Source organism: Arvicola amphibius, chromosome 1, assembly GCF_903992535.2.
Source record: "Arvicola amphibius chromosome 1, mArvAmp1.2, whole genome shotgun sequence".
Lineage (NCBI taxonomy): Eukaryota > Metazoa > Chordata > Mammalia > Rodentia > Cricetidae > Arvicola > Arvicola amphibius.
Window position 1 is genome coordinate 143,711,138 of NC_052047.1, and position 22,974 is coordinate 143,734,111.

At 53.9% G+C, this 22,974-nt stretch overlaps 1 protein-coding gene across 1 annotated transcript in view; it reads left to right on the forward strand.

The window, feature by feature from the left end:
• Positions 1–1,180: 1,180 nt before the first annotated feature.
• Muc5ac (mucin 5AC, oligomeric mucus/gel-forming) overlaps positions 1,181–22,974 on the forward strand; it is a 29,305-nt gene continuing 7,511 nt past the window's right edge. The window contains exons 1-31 of the mRNA XM_038310898.2: positions 1,181–1,317; positions 2,786–2,865; positions 3,193–3,454; positions 3,728–3,842; positions 4,192–4,282; positions 5,210–5,319; positions 5,440–5,653; positions 5,751–5,876; positions 6,066–6,183; positions 6,375–6,513; positions 7,671–7,781; positions 8,286–8,355; positions 8,439–8,576; positions 8,657–8,821; positions 10,341–10,435; positions 10,980–11,106; positions 11,378–11,633; positions 11,782–11,834; positions 12,252–12,352; positions 12,640–12,791; positions 13,019–13,157; positions 13,234–13,347; positions 13,437–13,616; positions 14,854–15,093; positions 15,407–15,563; positions 15,905–16,033; positions 16,299–16,458; positions 17,040–17,083; positions 17,194–17,379; positions 18,133–18,712; positions 18,782–22,778. Coding sequence (XP_038166826.2) covers positions 1,181–1,317; positions 2,786–2,865; positions 3,193–3,454; positions 3,728–3,842; positions 4,192–4,282; positions 5,210–5,319; positions 5,440–5,653; positions 5,751–5,876; positions 6,066–6,183; positions 6,375–6,513; positions 7,671–7,781; positions 8,286–8,355; positions 8,439–8,576; positions 8,657–8,821; positions 10,341–10,435; positions 10,980–11,106; positions 11,378–11,633; positions 11,782–11,834; positions 12,252–12,352; positions 12,640–12,791; positions 13,019–13,157; positions 13,234–13,347; positions 13,437–13,616; positions 14,854–15,093; positions 15,407–15,563; positions 15,905–16,033; positions 16,299–16,458; positions 17,040–17,083; positions 17,194–17,379; positions 18,133–18,712; positions 18,782–22,778 — 8,586 coding nt within the window. The remainder of the gene's footprint in view (positions 1,318–2,785; positions 2,866–3,192; positions 3,455–3,727; positions 3,843–4,191; positions 4,283–5,209; positions 5,320–5,439; positions 5,654–5,750; positions 5,877–6,065; positions 6,184–6,374; positions 6,514–7,670; positions 7,782–8,285; positions 8,356–8,438; positions 8,577–8,656; positions 8,822–10,340; positions 10,436–10,979; positions 11,107–11,377; positions 11,634–11,781; positions 11,835–12,251; positions 12,353–12,639; positions 12,792–13,018; positions 13,158–13,233; positions 13,348–13,436; positions 13,617–14,853; positions 15,094–15,406; positions 15,564–15,904; positions 16,034–16,298; positions 16,459–17,039; positions 17,084–17,193; positions 17,380–18,132; positions 18,713–18,781; positions 22,779–22,974) is intronic.

The following is a 22,974-nucleotide window of genomic DNA, read 5'->3' on the forward strand; positions in this document are numbered from 1 at the left end:
CCCGGTCTGGGACGGTCACAGCCTGCAGCTCCTTATGGCCTCCTCACTGAAACTGGTTCCAATAACATAGCCTACCCAGCCAGCCATGGCCAGCCATGGCCACTTAGCCTGCCCCACAGCAAGCTACTCCTCCCCACCCTCTCCTCTCCAGGCTCAGCGTTCAGTGCCAAAGTCAGTCCCGGCTCTGCAACAGTTGGTGGTTGGGACAGGGTGGGGATTGTCATGTATCTAAGCCCCCACCTACCTACCTCATATATCCCATGACACCCGCACCTTTCCCTATGTGCCCACTCATTCATTCATCCTTCAACTCACGCATTCACTCATTCACTCATATAGTCATTCATTCTTCACCTGTTCATTTACTGACCTATTCATTCATTCACCCATCCTCACTCACTGATTGATTGGTTTATCCATCCATTCATTTACTCAATGTAATATAAATTGTCCACTCACTTTTGCATTCATTCATTCATTCATTCATTCATCTACTTTTGCTCATTGATTGATTCACTCATTCACTCATTTATTGACTCATTCACTGACTTATTTGCTCATTGATTCACTCACTCATCCATAATTCCTCTGAGGCTCCACACTCCTGTGATATGTGAAGTGCTCTCTCTCTCTCCCCCCACACACCTCTCTCTCTCTCTCTCTTTCTCTCTCTCTCACATACACACACCTCTCTCTCTCTTTCACACACACACACACACACACACACACACACACACACACACACCACACACACACACACACAGATCCTCTCCAAGGAAAGAGGGAATGATTGCCCAGAACAGCCCTGGGGTAGTCTCAGAGGCAGCTTTTTGTCAGTTTGGAAGATGTGTCTATTGAGGTACCAGGAACTCATAGGTTAGAATGGCCTGGGTAGGTCTGTGGGGGGCCTGCTTGGAGAGGACTACACAGGTAAGACCTGGGGGAACCTCAGGAAGCCAGACGCACCTGCAGACACACCCACCTCTGACTGCTGCCACTGACCAGCCTAAAGTGACTGAGTGTCCACTGTTTACCAGGGCGAGGGGAACGATAGGCCTGCCCCGCCCACCAACGTAAAGCCACTGGTGCTCGAGCCAGCTCTCAGACTACAAAAGGTAGCTGGTGACTTGAGTCTGTCCTCAGAGGCTACCAGTGGCGACGTTTCCCCATGCTCCATAGCATGGGTGTTGGCCGGAGGAAGCTGGTCCCATTCTGGGTCCTAGCCCTGGCCCTGACTTGCAGTCAACACACAGGTAAGAGTCAAAATGTCCAGCTTTTCCAGGCCACTTGGAGAGACGTTTTTCTTCCCCCATGCCCTGGACTCAGGTGGGCAGTGAAGTTCAGAGTCTTATCTGGGTCCTGGCAGCTAAAAGTATCTGTGCGAGGGTCCTGCCAGGCAAGCCCTTGTCCGTGCCCTGACAACTTCAAATGGTCTCTGACTTAAGAAGCAGGAAGTACTCTAAGTGCCAGGGATTGAGGTTGGGCATCCAATGTGGGGGGAGCAGAAGGCGTGTCTCAGAGCCCCCCAAGCTGGTCACGGCAGGCTCTCAATCCTCTCATGCGCCCTGTGTGTGACAGTTCACCAGCGCACACCTCTTTGGACTGTCTGTCATAGGCTCACAAGACACCACGGGCTGAATAAGTTGTAGGCCCAGCAGGGTGTTCTGGGGATGTGGTTTCTCCCAGCACGGCCTCCTAACAGATGCAGGCACCAGGAAACTAGACTAAGTTCAGGTGAAGGCCATCACAGCTTCGCTCGAACCCTCTTGTGTAGGTATGGGGGTGGGCCATTCACCCGCCATCATAGTGACTCTGTGCTCCAGGCCATTGATGAGTGGTTATTATGTCCTTCCCTCCACCTGCACACGGATGGCCAGCAGCCTAGGCTGTCTGGGGCACCTGCTCTCTTCTCAGCTCAGGCCCTTCTCTTTGCAGGCCAGGCCCATCAGGACATCCTGAAATCTGCCCAGGAGCCTCTCTCTGACTTCTCTGTCCTTCAAGGCCATGATGGTAAGTCCCAGCCTTTTGTCCCCACTATGCCTGCCATATTCCCCCCTCCAACTCTACCTTAATGTGACCTTGGGTCCGCCAGGATTTCTTGCCTTAATGGCTCCTCAGCTAGCACACTGAAGAGTGAGGACTTGGAGCTGAGGTGTACCCTGTTGTACATGACTGTGGATCCAGCCCCTGGTGGCATCACAGGTATCCAGGCTCAGGCTCTGAGAGCGATGCAGAAGGTCTGTCAGGCTGCCTGGGGAGGCTATGCCCTCTGCAGCGCAAGGTCTTTGTTCCACGCGCGTAGAGCCTACCGCCATCTCTCTTGGTTTGATTAACCTGTTCCAACATCACATTCACCATCCGGGACATGACCTAGGAGCTGGGGGATTGGCCACACATGCCAACGCAAGGGGTCTGGTGGGGCGTTGGGGGCCAGCCAGCACCTTGCAGTTTGCGTTTCCTAAACGGGTTAAAAAGGGAGGGGGGCCTGAGAGGTTGAGCTGTTGACCTAGATTCAGGCATTTGTGAGAATCAGGACATAAATTCCCATGTGCAAACAGAAGTTTCTGGGCTCTGTGGCCACTATGGGCTGATGACTCCGGGGATCCCCAGAGGATAGTGAGAGAAGAGAATGCTATATGTAGGCCTCAGGCTGAGCCCTGCCCTACCTGGTCCTCACTGCAATAGGACCCAAGCTGGACTAGAGACCTGGGAGTCTGTTTCTGCTGATCCTGGGCCTTCTCCTCTGACCCCAAAACCTCACTCAAGGTTGTGTGCACCCCATGATCCAAGCCCCTGTCTCCACAGCTGTCCCACTCCATGGGGTAACCATCATACCACCTCTGAAGACCGTCCCCGTGGTACAAGGTGAGTGAGCCCCAAAGTCTATCTGGGAAAGTGGCTCCTCTTAGCAGGAGTACTCACCCTTAGACCTGAAGAGTTAGTTTAGAAAGGGGTCCCTGATTCCTGACTGCCAATAAACATAGGGAAGGTTAGGGGGCATTCAAAGTGGCCGTGAGCTGGTCCCAGGGCTTCCTACATCAGATAGGATCTTAGATACCTACGGGAGGCAGCAGCCTGTCCGATCCCAGTGGCACACGGGAAACAGATACCCAGTGTGAAAGGAAGAACATAGAGGGCATATCGGGGGCCCAGAATAGTGCCTCCAAAGCCTGCCATTGCTTCGGTCTGCAGCTCTCAACCCAGCACATACCGGGAGGGTGTGCAGCACATGGGGCAACTTCCACTACAAGACCTTTGATGGCCAGGTCTTCCGCTTCCCTGGCCTCTGCAACTACGTGTTCTCTGCACACTGTGGGGATGCCTATGAGGACTTCAATATCCAGCTGCGTCGTGCCCGGGAGTCTAATTCCACCACTCTGAGCAGGGTCATCATGAAGCTCAACGGCCTAGTTGTTGAGCTGACCAAGAGCTCTGTATTAGTCAATAACCACCCGTGAGTCTGGGGCAGTATTGTATGGGGGAGGGAGGTGCTGTGTGGTGAGGGGGTCTGTGGGAGACACTGGGGTTGTTAGCAGGACTCTACTCTCAGGAGAGAAGCTGAATAGGCACTCCCCACTCCGTGCTTGGGCTGCTCCCTTAGCTCCTTAATACTGGCATTCCAGGTCCCTTGTCTATGTCACACACATGGCTGCAGGGATCTTGTCACATGGGGTCTCTCGTACCTTATCCTTGCCCCCCAGTACCTTATCCCTACTCTCTTCTACAGGGTCCAGCTGCCCTTCAGCCAGTCTGGGGTCCTCATTGAGCTCAGCAGCGGCTACCTGAAGGTGGCAGCCAGGCTGGGCCTGGTCTTCGTGTGGAATGATGACGACGGTCTCCTGGTGAGGATGGGGGGTGGGTGTGGGTGCGCAGAGCCTTCTGGTAAAATGGGGGCCATGGGTGGAGTCTCTTAGTGAGATCAGGCGGTGGGTGAGGAGAGGGGGCATAGGCCACACAGCTGGTGAAGGTGGGCACCCAAGTATCAACAGAGTCTTAGGGTCTTCACCCCCAGACATAGGTCTTGTGTATGTGGGATGTTTGCTCCTGAGTCATGACTTCATTTGACTTATGGGGAGGGTCTTTTGGCTTGTCTCTCCTCTGGGAGCCCTTAATCCCTTTTTTGAGAGTCTATAGTTCACATCCTGGGTTGTCTATAGTAGGGTCAGGGGTCTGATGTCTCCTTAATTTCAGCTGGAGTTGGATACCAAATACACCAACAAGACTTGTGGTCTCTGTGGAGACTTCAATGGCAGTCCAGAGTCCAGCGAGTTCCTCTCTCACAGTAAGTCCCCAGGCAATGCCCTAGGACCCCAGGAGGCTTAGTCTCCCAGGATGTCAAACCATAGATCTCTATGTTTATGCAAATAAATTCTGTCTGTCTGTCTGTCTGTCTGCCTCTCTCTCTCTCTCTCTCTCTCTCTCTCTCTCTCACACACACACACACACACACACACACACACACACCTGCTGTTCACACAGGCACGCATCCACACTGGCTTCCCTCCCCACAATTACAGCTCATGCATAAGTACACATACACACACACACACACACACACCTGGAGACACCTACACTCATGTGCATGCACACTCTTGGCACGCTGATACACCCCATAGGTGCATACAGGAAACAAGCTACCTGTCAGACCACTGGTTCTTGGTACTCCTATTCTGGGGACACAAACCCTCCTGCTTTCTTCGCCCTGGGAGGGTCACGCTTCCTTACCTCCAACGACTGACATCACAAATGTGGCTGCATCAGCCGGATACTCCAACATCCCTCCTCTGTCAGCCCCCCCAAATCCCATATGAACTGTGGGTGACAGAGCCTGCCTATGCATATGACTGCCTCTGTCAGGCCAGGCTGTGTGCAAGGTCAGTCAGAGTCTGAGGGCTGGTGGGATGTCAGGTTCGCTCTACAGTCCTCTGGGCTGCGTTACAGCCTGGCTATGCATTTGTAGGACTGATGGCTATGCATCTGTTAAAGCCTCTCTCCCCACTAATCCTGTTGCCCTAGGAACTCCAAGCTCTTTCTGGGCTCCTCTCATGGTTTCCAGATATCAGCATCTCAGGGAGTGAGACTGGGGAAGCTAGGCAGGGACCACAGGACCACAGGGGCATTCTCCAGGGGAGCCCCTTGGACTTGGCTGTTGGGATGATGGGTTGGGGGCCTGGGATCTGTAGCCAGAGGTGCTCTGGGCTTCTTGCAGATGTTAGACTGACACCTCTTGAGTTTGGGAACCTCCAGAAGATGGACGGCCCCACAGAGCAGTGCCAGGACCCCCTCCCTGTGCCCCAGAAGAACTGCTCCACCAAATCTGTGAGCCTTGAAAGAAATGGGTGGGAAGGGTGGGGAGGAGGGCTTTGGCCTCCGGGATAACCCAGGTGCTTCTTGGAAGATTGGGGTCTGAATTCAGCATGAACTCCCACCTTTGTCCAGGGCATCTGTGAAGAGATCCTGAAAAGTCAGCTGTTCTCAGACTGCTCGGCCCTGGTGGACATCAGCAGCTACCTGGAGGCTTGCAGGCAGGACCTCTGTCTCTGTGAGAACCCTGATCTGTCCAGCTGTATCTGCCAAACTGTGGCTGAATACTCCCGGCAGTGTGCCCATGCTGGAGGAAAGCCCCAGGACTGGCGGGGCCCCAACCTCTGCTGTAAGTGCCCTTAGCCCCCTTCCCCACCATCACAGCATCCTCCAGCAGGCAAGTGGGACCTGGCTTGATATGAGCTTTCTTTATGGTCTCCCTGCAGCTCAGACATGCCCCCTCAACATGCAACACCAGGAATGTGGCTCACCCTGTGTGGACACCTGCTCCAACCCCCAGCGCTCCCAGGTCTGTGAGGACCACTGTATTGCTGGCTGCTTCTGTCCTAAGGGTAAGATGGAGTCTCTACCTCACCAGTCCGGACACAGGACCTCCAAAGCACACAGCTGCATGGGTGGTCATGCTGCCCTTCTTCAGCCTTGGCGAAAGACCCTAAGACCCTGGCCCCAAGTGTCTCTGTGCTGCCAAGGTTTTCTGAGGCTCCTAGATGACACCTATTACATGGGTTTGCTTTCTATAGGAATGGTGCTTGATGACATCAACCAGACAGGCTGTGTTCCTGTGTCCCAGTGTGCCTGCCTGTACAATGGGACAGCTTATGCACCTGGTACCAATTACTCTACCGACTGCACCAAGTGGTAGGTTTTGAGCTCCCCTTTCAAGAGCCTGCCATATGCCAGGGTTACTTCCCCAGGCTGTGTGGACTGGTCAGGTCTCAGGCTGCTGTGGTAAATGCCCTCTGGGCAGAAGCCTTCAGTCTAGGTGGCAAACATGTCAGGACTGCTGTTCCTGGGAGCAGTACACAGTATGTCCTTTTTCCCACCCGTAGCACATGCTCTGGAGGGCGGTGGAGCTGCCAGGAGATCCCGTGCCCTGGCACCTGCTCCGTGCTGGGAGGCTCCCACTTCTCCACGTTTGATGAAAGGCAGTACACAGTGCATGGGGATTGTAGCTATGTGCTGAGCAAGGTGAGGCCTATGCTGTCCTGGGGTCTTTGACTTGGGTGGGGGCCTCCCCAGTTATCACTAGTCTAGGCCGCCCATCACTCCTGCACCAGGGAGCCCTCGGGGTCTCCGTGGTGAAACTGAAGGATTACTTCTGCCGACTGGTCCAGGGCTCCATGCGGTCATTCAGCTGTTGATGGAGTCTCTAGAGATGCATGGCTCCTGCTCGTGGCTTTGGCCCTTTTAATCTTGTCTTTTAAAAGAGACTTATTTTATTTATATATTTTTACTTCTGCCTATGCATGTGCCTCTCTGTGTGTACATGAGCACGGTACCCATGGAGGCCGGAAGAGGCATCAGATTCCCTGGAGTTGGAGTTCCAGGAGGTTGGGAGCCACCATGTGGGTGCTGGGCACTGAACTTGGGCCCTTTGCAAGAGCAGAACACACTTAATCATCGATCCACCTCTCCAGCCCCTGTCTTATTTTATTTTTATATCAGTTTTATGTCCACAAATAAATGAAATAGAAAGCCCAGTGAATTCCCAAGTCTCTCCATGCCCGGCAGTCTCCCTGTACTAACATTTTGCTTTAGTGTGAGATTTTGGTTACAACTGGTAACCAATCAGCCATTACCATCCACAGCAGTGTCTGTCAGGGTCCCTCATGCGCATGCCCAGGATGTGACAAATGTCCCGTATTTACTACCCTAGTGCCACTCAGTAGTTCACCGTGCTGGTCACCCTAGACTGCACCTGAGCATCCCCCTCCTCACCTTGGAGACCACTGTTTTTTTTTAAAAACTGTTTTTCTTTTAAAAATCCTTTTATTTTTTGAAAATTTTATATATGTACACAATATATTTCAATCATCCACCTCCACCCCCCTCCCAACTCCCCTTAGTCTGTCTCCCCCTATCCCATCTTCCTCCCAACTTCTCTTTTAGAATTCTTGTACTCAGTAGGTGCAGTAAGCCCCCTGACAGGGGCTAGGGAGACTCATGGCATGGGCTCCTAGGGGCCCCTTCCTCCTGAAATCAAATGGCTGCTTCTTAGAGTCTATGACAGTGGTGGATGAGGAATTCCCGCAAGGGGAGGCAGCGTGCATTGCTGCATTGCGGAGAGGGAAGGTGAGGTGGGCTGGGTTTGCGTGGTGTGCCAGGACCTGTATCGCCCCCTGCAGCCCTGTGACAGCAATATCTTCACTGTGCTGGCTGAGCTTCGGAAGTGTGGGCTGACAGACAGCGAGACTTGTCTGAAGAGTGTGACGCTGAGCCTGGGTGGGGGGCAGACCGTGAGTATCATGGGGGGAGCTGAGGGGAGCTCTGGTAGAGACAGGTCCTGGGGCCGGGTGGGAGGGATATGTTCACACGGGCCGTTGCCTGGATACACATCCCGAACAGAGAGTGAATGCACTAGTTGTGGATCTTTCTGGGGACGACCCTCAAGTGGAACACTGCAATTGTTTGGCTCTGGTGCTTTTGTGATTGTACCAGTTGGCTCCAAGAAAAGAGGACTCAAGCATCTGTCCAATACAACCCCACTCAAGTTATTTTTATACATTAATTTCTGTTTTTATATTACTTAGACTATGATTCTTTTCAAAGTTTAGGAAACCAGGGGAAGTATGGGGATAGATCTTGGGATGTAAGTTAACCACATGGGGACAACAGCTTTGTAGCAGGACCTCCCAGACCTAGCAAGCACACATCACAGCCTGTGTGGGCTGCCAGGGGACAGTTGGGAGACACTTCCTTGGTTCCATACTGACCCCAGTTGACTCAGGCATTGTTTCTAGGTGGTCGTGGTGAAAGCCACTGGAGAGGTCTTTGTGAACCAGATTTATACCCAGCTGCCAGTGTCTACAGGTGAGGACTGCTTATGATTCTAAACTGTGTATCCCCATCCCACGGGACACCCCCACCCTGAAACTCCTATCTTCTGCCCACAGCCAATGTTACCCTCTTCCGGCCTTCAACCTTCTTCATCATTGCCGAGACCCACATGGGTCTGCAGCTTGAGATCCAGCTGGTGCCCCTCATGCAGGTGTTTGTGCGGCTGGCACCTGAGCTCAGGGGTCTAACCTGTGGTAAGAGGCCCTGACTCTGGACTTAAGCCCATTCCATTCTAGAGCCCACATGGGGCCTCAACCTGCTCTCCCATTCCTAGGGCTCTGTGGGAATTTCAACAGTATCCAGGCAGACGATTTCCAGACCATCAGCGGGGTTGTGGAGGGTACAGCAGCTGCCTTCTTCAACACCTTCAAGACCCAGGCGGCTTGTCCGAACGTCAAGAATATCTTTGAGGACCCCTGCTCGCTCAGCGTGGAGAATGGTGAGCCTACATTCTGTTGGGTGCTCGGGGTTGGCTTACTTGCTTCCGTTTCTGAGCTGGTTACTTCCCCAAGAAGCATTTTTTCAGCCAGCTCTGACCTGACCTGGTATCCAGTCGTCTACCCTGAGGCGGTGAGTAGGCAAACTAGTTTGTAGTGTGTTGTGTCAATCACATGTTAAAGAAACCCCAGAGAGGGCACCAAAATCTGCAGATGTCATATTGAGGAGTGAAAAAGGAAGCTTCTTCTTGGAAAAGGTTGACTGAAAGCAACTAAATTTGAATTCTCCATTTTTCTCCTAGTGTTTTCCATCTGTCTATAGTCTGTAGGCAGAGGTCCATCTATAGTATTTGATCTCCGTGTTGTCTCTCTGTAACAAAGGGTTTTGCCCCATATTAATTGAGCCGCATGGAAAATATGGCATGAGGAACGAGTGAAGAATTCTTTCCCATAGAAATGTTTAGCAGAGTTTTACAAAGGAAAAAGTTACTTTACTGACGCCAGCTGCCCCAGGACCACACTCAAAACCGCATAGACCCCATCAGTCTGTGTCTGAATGTTGCTGCCAGCATTTGTGGGTTTTTTTGTTTTTTTTTTTTTTTGCAATGTTGCTTTTGACCTGTTGGTTGCTTCCAGCAAATGATTATCATAACACACTTTCCTTATTCTGGGTTGGGGGCATGGAGAAGTACACACTTGAAGATTAAAACTATGCATTTAACTTAGGTTGTAAAGCTAATTACAGAGGAAACCCAAGGTATAGTCAGGTCAGTTACATTGTTCTCTCGAAGTCAGGTTAAACTCAAACAGGCTGACCACAGCAGGACAGCAACTTGAGTGCCCTGTCTTAAGTGAATGCAAGGCATATTGTTAACTCGGCTTCAGCTCCTGCCATAGTTCAGTCTTCTTGAAGGCAAACAGTATTTTAGAAAATATATTGCTGCAGTTTATAGCACACAGTAGTACAAGTGAGACAAGCGTGGGTACCCCAGGAAAGAGTAGTGACCAGCACCCATGCCTACCGTATGCGGGGAGGACTGAGGATCTCCAGCACAGAGTCACAGATGGCTAGGGACCTCACCCGCTGCACGATGCACACAGGGCATTGGATATTAGGGGCCCTGCTTCAGGGTCAAAGAAAGGACACAGGACTCTAATGTAGTTGTGATGTGACACCGTCCGGCCCCCAAGTAGGGCTGAGGAGGTGCGGGTCAGGATCAGCTGGTACTGCCCCCTTTGCCTCTGTATTTTGGTCCAGAAGTCTTGACTATTGTCCACGGTGATGGCCATTCCCATTCCTAAGAGGTGAGGGCTCTGGGGACACAGGAAAGAAGAGAAACAACGACTATAGCTTTCCAATGCCTTGTGTGTGGCAGTGATACCTGTGGTGTCACCTGCAGTATGACTCAGCAGCGCCCATGATGTCTGTCTGCACAGAGATGCAGGATGTCACGAGACGGGGGGAGGGGGAAGCCTGGGCTGGCGTGAGTAAGTGGCTGATGGGTTCTCTTCCATCCACAGAGAAGTACGCCCAGCACTGGTGTTCTCAGCTGACTGACGCCAGTGGCCCATTTTCCAAGTGCCACACCACCGTGAACCCCAGCACCTACTACTCGGTAATGCCGGCTCTGCCACTAGCTAGGACTCCGACACCGCCTTCTGTGTCCCCCTTTGGGAGGATCAGAGGACTCCTGAGGGAGGCAATTGAGAGGCAGCAGGTGGCAGGAATAATATTCTCCCAGTCTGTCTCTCTGCTTCCATTCCTGACATCCACATTCCTTCACGTATCCGCTCATCATTGTTCACTGAGTCTAGATCAAGCCTCCGGTCTACACTAGAAACAGGGCTAAACACGAAGCTTTTGAGAAATGCGAGTAACAGAACAGTAAGGAAGACAGAGTGTTCCAGGGCCGGACCTGGTGGGCCAGAGACAAAGAGCCAGGCTCTTCCCAGAACCCACGTCCTAGAGGGAAGGTGGGCTACATGGGAGCTACCAACACTAAAACAAATTAGAGGGGCATGGGGGATGGGGCAGTGTCCTGAGGAAGGGAAGGAAGGTGGGAATATGTTGAGTTGTGTGTGTAGGAATGGATCCCAGTCCGATGCCAGGCTCCTGGCTGTGAGGCTGGGTCCCTGATGCTCTGATGTCCCCACCCCCAGAACTGCATGTTTGACACGTGCAACTGTGAGAAGAGCGAGGACTGCATGTGTGCCGCCCTGTCCTCCTATGTGCACGCCTGTGCTGCCAAAGGCGTGCTGCTCAGTGGCTGGAGAGATGGCGTCTGCAGTGAGTGTTCTCCACAGAACAGCTGGGCTCACTTTCTCTACAGGACAGGGCCCCACCTATGGCCTAGCAGCTGATTGGATGCTCTAAGGGTCCTATCGCTACACTGGTTTCTGAAACTTGGGGAGACCCAAGCCATTGTGACTAAGAGCCCTAATCAGGAGCTTTTTGTGGGAGCTGGGAAGGCCTTGAACTGTTAGACCCTCTGTCGTCGTTTGCTGGGCTATGTGTCTACCAGTGTCCCAAGTGTCCTCTTCCTTCTGCTCCCACACAGCAAAGCCTACAACTACCTGCCCCAAGTCGATGACCTATCAATACCACATTAGCACCTGCCAGCCCACCTGTCGTGCATTGCACGAGGAAGATGTCACCTGCCATGTCAACTTCAGCCCTGTAGATGGTTGCACCTGCCCTGCAGGCACCTTCCTGGATGATTCAGGCAAATGTGTGCAGGCCACCAGCTGTCCCTGCTACCACAGGGGATCCGCAGTTCCCAACGGCGAGTCTGTGCACGAGAGTGGGGCCGTTTGGTAAGATCCTTAGGCCCGGCAGACTGTCCTCCCAGGGGACCCCCCAGTCACCCTGCTCTCATGCATGTGTGGCCGTGCAGACAAGGAGGACATGGCAGGGATTCAGGGGTCCAGAGTGGATGATGTTCTAACAGCCCTCTCCTTGCAGCACCTGCACCCAAGGGACACTGACCTGCATCGGAGGCCCTGCTCCGACTCCAGGTGAGCCTATGAGGGAGCCCATCAACTCTGGGAGAATACATCCAAATACGTGTCAGAGCTGATGCCCTTCCCAAGGGAACAGAGCTGGGGTTAATAATCAGCTCACTGTGTCTGGTACAGTCTGTGCCTTGGGCTCAGGAACAGGGGCGATGAGGGTGTAGACACTGTGCACACATAGTCATGAAAACACTCAGTGCACTCCCAACACACACACACACACCACACACACACACACACACACACACACACACACCCTAGCATGCATAATACAGAGATGTGCTCACTGCCCCCACCACAGGGCAGCCACAGGCTCGGCTGTCTGGAAACAATGGCTGAGACATTACAGCACTGGCATCCCTCAGAGAAAGCTTGGCAGGGGTGGATGGCATCACCTCAATGGTTCCCTTCCTTCTCCAGTGTGTGATGCACCCATGATCTATTCTGACTGCCGCAATGCCACATCTGGGGATACTGGAGCAGGATGTCAGAAGAGCTGCCACACCCTGGACATGACCTGTGTAAGTGAGCCGGTTGCTCCCTAATAACCTGCTCTAGGACCTCCTGGATGACCCCCTTACTTCCTTGACCTCTTCCGCTATGGTATCTGTGGACATCTTCAGAGCAGCAGGGCTCTCCAATGCTGTCGGGGCAGCCTGGCTAGACTGTGTTCCCAGAGCACCCCTGGATACCCTTCTGTTGAGCTTTCTGCTCCCATGACACCTGCAGTCCTGCAGGTAAAGAGGACATCTCAGCCCCAAACATCCATCCATATCCAATCCCATCTCCCTCTCCATATGTCCTGCAGTATAGCTCTGAATGCGTTCCTGGCTGTGTGTGCCCCGACGGGTTGGTGGCAGATGGTAATGGAGGTTGTGTTGCTGCTGAGGACTGTCCTTGTGTGCACAACGAGGCCACTTACAGGCCTGGGGAGACCATCCAAGTGGGATGCAACAACTGGTATGTGGGGGACACAGCAGAAGGGGTGGGTTTCCAGGCTGTCACCAGGCACAGAGGTCCTTATTAGGAATGGACTAAGCCCCAGCATGGCCTCTGTTGGACATACACAGCACAGGCTCCCAAGGTGCCTGGGCTCTGCTTTGGTTTCCCGTAAGGGGTCCCCACAGAGCCTCTGGGAAGGTTCCCATTCCCTGGGAGTGCTCAGCTGACCTCCATCTTCTATGTAGCACCTGTGAGAACAGGATGTGGCAGTGTACAGACAAGCCCTGCCTGGCCACCTGTGCTGTGTATGGGGATGGCCACTACATCACTTTCGATGGGCAGCGTTACAGCTTCAGTGGGAACTGCGAGTACACGCTGTTGCAGGTATGCCTGACGGACAGCCTCAACCCCAGGTTCTCACCACCCTTCCCTATCCCCTAACGGCCTTCTGTTCCTCCAGGACCACTGTGATGGGATCGGCAGCTTCCAGGATGCCTTTCGTGTTGTCACCGAGAACATCCCCTGTGGTACCACCGGAACCACCTGCTCCAAGGATATCAAGATCTTCCTGGGGGTGAGTGGGATGGAGGCTCCACAGTGGGGCAGAGGCACACCTGAGGGGGTGTGGCCCTGGCTAGCCCCTGAGGACCCCTTGTCACACAGAATTATGAGCTGAAGCTGACCGATGGCAAGGTGGAGGTGGTCCAGAAGGGTACCGGGCAGGAGCCTCCCTACTATGTCCACCAGATGGGCATCTACCTGGTGGTGGAAACCGACATTGGCCTGGTGCTTCAGTGGGACAGGAAGACCAGCATCTTTCTCAGACTCAGCCCTGAGTTCAAGGTGAGGCTGAGCCAGGAAAGCCCTCTCAGGGGCTGGGGTACCATGAGGCTGGGACACACATGGGGCTGGAGGCATGAACAGAAAGAGACAGAAACACACAGAGAGCTAGAGAGAGAAAGATGGAGACACAGAGAGAGAGACACACACAGGAGACAGAGATGGACAGAAAGCGACACACACGGAGAGACAGAGGAGGGCAGGCTGAGATGTGGCTCAGTGGGTAAAGTGCTTGTTGAGAAGCCTGATGGGCTCAGGCTTGAGGTTCAGTCCCCAGGACCCACACGGTAGAAGAGCTGACTCCCACGAGCTGTCCTCTGACCTCCGCGGAAGAGCTCTGTGGCAATGCATCCCTTATATATACACATACAATAAAATTAATATACTACATTTTGGAGGGGGGATGGATGGGAAGGACCTTTAGAAGAGCAGTGAGCTCCTGCTCTGTGTATCTTGCAGTTTTGTAACATGTGACCACAGACTGGGTGGCCAGTTCTCTTTTGTATCTGGACCCTAGGAGCCCAAGTGATGTCAACAGGGCTGCCGTGCCTCTGGAGGTTCAGGAGGGCCTTCCTCACCTCTGTAGCCTCTGGGGCTCCAGGTGTCCTTGGATTGTGGCTTCATTATCCTAGTCTCTCTCTGTTGTTATGTGGGTGACTGTGTGTAGCTGCCTATATTTTTCTTTTTAACAAGGACACTAGACAGGAAATCCAGGACTCCCCCTGCCTTAGTGAGACCTCATCTCACTTGGCCACAACTTCAAAGATTCTGTTCCTAAGAAGGCTCCTTTCACAAGCCCAGGGTTAGAAGGGGACAAACATGGGGCCGCTGTCTAGCTCCCTGAAGTGTTTCGGACTGCCGTCTAAGACAGACTCTAAGCTGAATGCCACAGCCCCACGCTCACCCTACAAAGTGACTGAGAGCTGACACCAAGGTCGGGGCGGAGGAAAGAAGGGCGAAGTAGTCTAATAGGAATAATGGGAAATGAGATTTCCTGAGCTGCCAAGCTGGGGGATTCACAGGCCTCCTGGGACATCATCGGCAGGGGTTGTGTCCTGGGGCAGACAAAGATGGGCACAAGTGCCACACACCACCACTGGACACCAGGGGCCTTCTAAACTCACACTTGCTGCTCTTCCTGGGCTCTTCCTTCAGGAAGTTGGGTGGTAATAGAGCAGAGTGTATATCAGGTTCCAGGAAGGGGCTCTGGTCCGTATCTCTAATCTCTGTGCTTCTATAGGGCAGGGTCTGTGGCCTGTGTGGGAACTTTGACGACAATGCCATCAATGACTTCACCACGCGCAGCCAGTCTGTGGTGGGTGACATGCTGGAGTTTGGAAACAGCTGGAAGTTCTCCCCATCCTGCCCAGATGCCCTGGTGTCCAAGGACCCCTGCACTGCCAACCCTTACCGCAAGTCCTGGGCCCAGAAGCAATGCAGCATCATCAACAGTGCGACCTTCACCGCCTGCCACGCCCATGTACGGCATGGGGCTGGGTGGTCTCTGAACTTTAGGATGGAGAAACCATCAACCAAGGGTGTGGGTGTCGGTCGGGAACCCACGTGTGTACAGCAGAATGAGCCATGGTTTGGGCGCTGTTAACTCTGAACACGGACTGAGGAAGCTTGCGGCAACTCCATGATGGAGCCATGGACACCATGATGTCCTGACTGGACATTCATGGTCATCCATTTGTCACCATGAACACTGGTAGAAACTGGTCCAAATCATTATGCACTAAGAGCTGAGGGAGACAGGAGTCTCCAGAGCCTGAAGCTTCTGTCTCTTACAGGTGGAGCCTGCCAAGTACTACGAAGCTTGTGTGAGTGACGCGTGTGCCTGCGACTCAGGGGGTGACTGCGAGTGTTTCTGCACTGCTGTGGCTGCCTATGCCCAGGCCTGCCATGAAGTGGGCGTGTGTGTGTCCTGGAGGACACCGGACATCTGCCGTGAGTGGGAATCTGTCTGCGTTGCTAAAGGGTGGAACTGGGGGTGAGATGGGTGATGACGTCCCTTGCTCCTTCTGGCTTGGTTCTGGCCAGGACACAAATATGCATACACGAGCATACACACACATGCATGCATGCACACATGCACACCTCCAGTGTGGAACTGGGGATATGGTTGATATACATACATACATATATATATATCCTCCTCTTCTCCCCTGGCTTGGTTCTGGCCAGCACACACACACACACACACACACACACACACACACACACACACACACACACCCCTCCCTCCAATGTGTGTGTGTGTGTGCATCTGCTTGTGTCCTGTTTTCCAGCGCTCTTCTGTGACTACTACAATCCAGAAGGTCAGTGTGAGTGGCACTACCAGCCGTGTGGGGCCCCCTGCATGCGCACCTGCCAGAACCCTAGTGGACACTGCCTACAAGATCTTCGTGGCCTTGAAGGTAGGTGGAAGGCTGAACTGGGAGGGGCAGGGTGTGTTGGGTTCCTAGGATCTGAACTGGGATCTATCCTGGGATCCAAGTCCTGGGGTCTTCTGATGGGACCCTTGGTTGGGAGGAATTCTTCCTGATCCCACGAGGATCCTGTAGGGTTTCAAACTCAAACAGTAGTGTGGATGAAGCCGGGCACTGAGGACAGACCTGGGCCCTGGTGTCAGAGGGCTGGAGGGGCGGGGACTGTCCAGGACACAGGTCTCTTGGTCCACAGGCTGCTACCCCAAGTGCCCACCAACAGCCCCCATCTTTGATGAGGGCACGATGCAGTGTGTATCCAACTGTACAGTCAGCCCCTCACGTCTCTGCCGCATCAATGGGAAGTCGTACCGACCAGGTGCTACGGTACCTTCAGACAAGAACTGCCGTTCCTGGTAAGTGATTCAGTTAGAGCGGCCTAGAACCTGGAACGCCACAGGGAGCCCAGCCAAACTTACTCACAGCGTCAGCTAGAAGCACCCTCCGCCTGAGTGTGCGCTGAGGGGAAAGCGTGACACCACCAGCCCTGTGGGGCCCCGTGCCTACAGAGCTTCAGCTAGGAAGGAGAACACTCTTGTCTTAGGCTCAGCTGAGAGGACAGACACCCTGGACTTGCGGCTGAGCTGGGAGGGAGCATGCCTATGGCCTAGGCTCATGTGAAAGGGAGGACATCCTTGACCTACAATCCAGCTGCGTGTGAAAGTGGTATTGTTCTCAGCCAAGTGTCCTCCCAGGGACGAAGGGACGATGTCTGTCGAAGTCCACCTTGTCCCCATTGGTTATTGATGGGGGCAATGTTTGAGAGAGGGTGACTTTAGTGGAGCAGATCATGAAAGGCTGAAGGGTAGGACTTGGCTGGACCGTAGCCTCCAGCTTGGGCGGTAACTGGGCTGCTTCATCACCGACACTAAGCCCCCTGGGTGCAGGCAGGTCCATTTCCCATGCATTCAGTCCCACTTCTTTCTGCCCTTAACAGCGTTTGCACAGAGAACGGTGTGAGCTGTAGCCACGATGTTTCTGGTGAGTACCTGCAGCCTTCTCTGAGCCGGGGACGGGCGGGAGGGGAGGGGGCGGGAGAGTCATCACCAGTGTCTTAGCACCCTAACAGGCTAAACATCTATTTCCCACAGCCTGTGTCTGTACCTACAATGGGCAGGACTTCCATCACGGGGAAGTCATCTACAACACGACAGATGGCATGGGAGGCTGTATCTCTGCACACTGCGGGGCTAACGGCACCATCAAAAGGATTACTGACTCCTGCAGCCCCACCACTCCCGTGCCCCCGACCACGTTCTCCTTCTCCACACCAGTTGGTAAGGCAGAAATGACCGGTGGCAGAAAATGCTAGGCTTCCTGGGGGTTGTCTCTCTTTCTGTTGACTGGTACTGCTTCTCTTGCTGAATATTAGGTAATGGTTAGCTCGTGCTCTTGGTGGCAGGCCCTGAAACTCAAGGAGGGGCCCCGGAGTTGGACGTCAGGAACATAGCTAGCCTGTTTTTATCCCGCGGCAGGAAGGGATCAGTCTCCTTGACCCGTTCTGGCAGGCCCGGCGTCCACGGTACCACTGTCTGTAGCTACTGGACCCGATGCCAAGGGAGTGAGGGCCTTAGCTTACAGGTTCTAATGATTAGTGGTCCCAGGCTAGTACTTTGGATGTACATGAGATTTTCCCAGAATTTATGGCTGCCTGTTTGCCTTACACTGTGTGGATTCCTAGATATCCCTCAGGTCTCTTCCCCCGTGCCCCTTGCAGCGTAGTTTTGAAGGGTATAAACATGTAGATTCTGCTCAGGGCATGGCCAGGACAGAAGATTCTGTTTAGATGAGATTAATTTGTCTGTTTGTAGACCTAATATACTGTACTTCTGTCCACCAAGAAGTAGGTTCTGAGAAGACAGGCTGAGGGATGTGGCTATGGTGTTCAGTTTTTAAAGTTAGTATAACCATGGTGATGAGACCCAAGGCAGCTGATGTATAAGGAAGGAGGATGTGACCAGGGACTAGGTGGTCAGCCCCAAGGCCCTAATGCTTACTCCTGTTACCTTTGTCCACAGTCATGACCTCAGTGCCACCCTCCAGCACACATCCCAGCCCTACCCTGAGTGTCATGTACACAGGGTCCCCAAGCAGGGCTGCACCAACAACCAGCAGCATGCTGTCTGTCGAGACCCCTGCCACAGCCTCTACCTTGACTGCATCTACGACAGCCTCCACCTTAACCACGCCAGGCTGCGAGGAGGAGTGCTCCTGGTCTCCCTGGATGGATGCCAGCCGTCCTGGACGTGGCATTGATGGTGGTGATTTTGACACTCTGGAGAACCTCCGTGCCCATGGCTACCAGATCTGCCAAGTGCCGAGGGAAGTGGATTGCCGTGCTGAGGCTGCCCCCGAGGTGCCGCTTCACGCCCTAGGGCAGCACGTGGAGTGCAGTGCAAGTGCAGGACTGACCTGTCACAACAGGGATCAGGTGTCGGGGCTCTGTGACAACTACCAGATCAGAGTTCTGTGCTGCACCCCCATCAGCTGCCCGGCCCCCAGTGGTCCTACCCAGACCACCCATGTGATAACCTCCAGGAGCACTACAATGGGGACCATAACCTCCTCAGCCCCTGTCACTTCCCCTGACCACACAGAAAACATGGTGATGTCAGGTCACTCTACCCATGCACCAGGGCCTTTCCCCTCTTCCTTGCATCCTTCTTCATCAGCTCCAAGGCCATCCACCCCTGGCCCAGTTAGTTCTGCCACGGTTAAGACAACTCTGTCCACTACTAGCCCAATGCCAGAACCAACTTCAGCCACATCATCTGTGTCCGTATCAACTTCAGGGTCCACCAGGGCTTCCCTGGAGACTACCCAGGAATGCAGACAGGAGCATTGCACTTGGACTGATTGGATAGATGGCAGCTACCCTGGGCCTGGCAGAAACAGTGGAGATTTTGACAGCTTCCTAAACCTGAGAGCCAAAGGCTACAAGTTCTGTGAGAAGCCGCAAAATGTGGAGTGCAGGGCTCAGTTCTTTCCCAACACACCCCTGGAAGAGCTGGGCCAGGACGTAACCTGCAACCGAGAGGAAGGCTTGATCTGTCTGAACAAGAACCAGCTTCCACCGATTTGTTATAACTATGAGATCCGGATACAGTGTTGCACAGTGGTGGACATGTGTTCTACTGCATCGGCTGCCACTCATCCCACACCACATGAAGTAAGCACGGAAACGAAGACCAAAAGGACCACGAGCTTGCGTTCCTCTTCCACCACGGACACCAGTACTCACTCAGCAATGACACACACAAAGACCTTGGCTACAGAGAGTTCGCACATAGTCACCGAGCCAGTAACCACCCACTGCCAGCCCCAGTGCAACTGGACCAAGTGGTTTGACACTGACTTCCCGGTGCCTGGGCCACATGGAGGGGACCTGGAAACCTACAGCAACATCCTGAGGAGCGGAGAGAGGATCTGTCACCGGCCAGAGGAGATCGCACAGCTGGAATGCAGGGCTGAGAATCACCCTGATGTGCGGCTGGAGCATCTGGGTCAGGTGGTACAGTGTGACCCCACTGTGGGCCTGGTGTGCAGGAACCGGGACCAGCAGGACATCTCCGGGATGTGCCTCAACTATGAGGTGCGAGTCCTGTGCTGCCGCGTGCCTGAAGGCTGCCCTGAGACCACACATGCCACTCCTTCCAGCTCTCCAAGTGAGACTGCCACCAGTTCAGTTCCTGGAACCACTTCTGTTCATACAGCAATCAGCACGTCCATGCCTCAAACCAGGACAACCATTGTGCAGACAGCCAGCACCACCTCCACACCCCAAACCAGCTCACCCTTCATAGACAAATCCAGCACCACCTCTGGGCAGACTATTTCCACCAGGGACACCAGAACCACCTCTGTACAGACAGCCAGCACCACATCCACACCTAAACCTAAACCAAGCTCTGAGTCTTCGGCCAGTACTACCTTCAAATCTCAAACCAGCTCAACACCTATAGGACATTCCAGCACAACCTCTGGACACCCAGCCAGCACCATGTCCACCAGAGACACTAGAATCACCTCTGAGCACACAGCCAGCACAACCTTCTTGCATAAACCCAGACCAACGTCTGGGCAACCAGCTGGAACCACCTCCACACCTCGAACCAGTGCAGTCTCTGGACAAACAGTCAGCAGAGTGTCCACCAGCATCATCTCTGTGCAGACAGCCAGCACCACCTCCACACCCCAAACCAGCTCACCCTTCATAGACAAATCCAGCACCACCTCTGGGCAGACTATTTCCATCAGAGACACCAGAACCACCTCTTTGCAGACAGCCAGCACCACATCCATACCTAAACCCAAACCAAGCTCTGAGCCTTCGGCCAGTACTACCTTCAAACCTCAAACCAGCTCAACATCTATAGGACATTCCAGCACAACCTCTGGACACCCAGCCAGCACCATGTCTACCAAGGGCACCAGCTCCACCTCTGAGAAGATAGCAAGTACCACCTACACACCCCAAACAAGCTCACCCTCTACAAGAACAGTGAACTCTACCTTCAAAATTCAGACCAGTTCAACTTCTACAAAGAAAACCAGTACCACCTCTGGGCAGCCAGGCAGCACCGTGTCCATCAGAGACACCACATCCACCTCTGGGCAGCCAGCCAGCACGACATCCATGGGAAGAACCAGCACCACCTCTGTGCCTGCAACCGGAGCCACCTCGGGTCCTCTGAGCACCACAGGCCCTGGGCCTCATCCTGGGACGACTTCCTCCCCACTGACCACCCACTGCCAGCCCCAGTGCAACTGGACCAAGTGGTTTGACACTGACTTCCCGGTGCCTGGGCCACATGGAGGGGACCTGGAAACCTACAGCAACATCCTGAGGAGCGGAGAGAGGATCTGTCACCAGCCAGAGGAGATCGCACAGCTGGAATGCAGGGCTGAGAATCACCCTGATGTGCGGCTGGAGCATCTGGGTCAGGTGGTACAGTGTGACCCCACTGTGGGCCTGGTGTGCAGGAACCGGGACCAGCAGGACATCTCCGGGATGTGCCTCAACTATGAAGTGCGAGTCCTGTGCTGCCGCGTGCCTGAAGGCTGCCCTGAGACCACACGTGCCACTCCTTCCAGCTCTCCAAGTGAGACTGCCACCAGTTCAGTTCCTGGAACCACTTCTGTTCATACAGCAATCAGCACGTCCATGCCTCAAACCAGGACAACCATTGTGCAGACAGCCAGCACCACCTCCACACCCCAAACCAGCTCACCCTTCATAGACAAATCCAGCACCACCTCTGGGCAGACTATTTCCACCAGGGACACCAGAACCACCTCTGTACAGACAGCCAGCACCACATCCACACCTAAACCTAAACCAAGCTCTGAGTCTTCGGCCAGTACTACCTTCAAATCTCAAACCAGCTCAACACCTATAGGACATTCCAGCACAACCTCTGGGCACCCAGCCAGCACCATGTCCACCAGAGACACTAGAATCACCTCTGAGCACACAGCCAGCACAACCTTCTTGCATAAACCCAGACCAACGTCTGGGCAGCCAGCCGGAACCACCTCCACACCTCGAACCAGTGCAGTCTCTGGACAAACAGTCAGCACAGGGTCCACCAGAGACACCAGCACCATCTCTGTGCAGACAGCCAGCACCACCTCCACACCCCAAACAAGCTCACCATTTATAGAAAAATCTAGCACTACTGCTGGGCAGACGGCCAGTACTATTTCCACCAGAGACACCAGAACCACCACTGAGCAGACAGCCAGCACCACCTCCATACCTGGATCAAGTTCAACATCTAAAGGAAAAGCCAGGACCACCACCAAACCCCAAACCAGCTCAATTTCTGAGCACACAGCCAGCACCATGTCTACCAAGGGAACCAGCACCACCTCAGAGCAGACAGCAAGGACTACCAACACACCCCAAACAAGCTCACCCTCTTCAAGAACAGTGAGCTCTACCCTCAAAACTCAGACCAGTTCAACCTCTGGGCAGCCAGGCAGCACCGTGTCCATCAGAGACACCACATCCACCTCTGGGCAGCCAGCCAGCACGACATCCATGGGAAGAACCAGCACCACCTCTGTGCCTGCAACCAGAGCCACCTCGGGTCCTCTGAGCACCACAGGCCCTGGGCCTCATCCTGGGACGACTTCCTCCCCACTGACCACCCACTGCCAGCCCCAGTGCAACTGGACCAAGTGGTTTGACACTGACTTCCCGGTGCCTGGGCCACATGGAGGGGACCTGGAAACCTACAGCAACATCCTGAGGAGCGGAGAGAGGATCTGTCACCGGCCAGAGGAGATCGCACAGCTGGAATGCAGGGCTGAGAATCACCCTGATGTGCGGCTGGAGCATCTGGGTCAGGTGGTACAGTGTGACCCCACTGTGGGCCTGGTGTGCAGGAACCGGGACCAGCAGGACATCTCCGGGATGTGCCTCAACTATGAAGTGCGAGTCCTGTGCTGCCGCGTGCCTGAAGGCTGCCCTGAGACCACACGTGCCACTCCTTCCAGCTCTCCAAGTGAGACTGCCACCAGTTCAGTTCCTGGAACCACTTCTGTTCATACAGCAATCAGCACGTCCATGCCTCAAACCAGGACAACCATTGTGCAGACAGCCAGCACCACCTCCACACCCCAAACCAGCTCACCCTTCATAGACAAATCCAGCACCACCTCTGGGCAGACTATTTCCACCAGGGACACCAGAACCACCTCTGTACAGACAGCCAGCACCACATCCACACCTAAACCTAAACCAAGCTCTGAGTCTTCGGCCAGTACTACCTTCAAATCTCAAACCAGCTCAACACCTATAGGACATTCCAGCACAACCTCTGGGCACCCAGCCAGCACCATGTCCACCAGAGACACTAGAATCACCT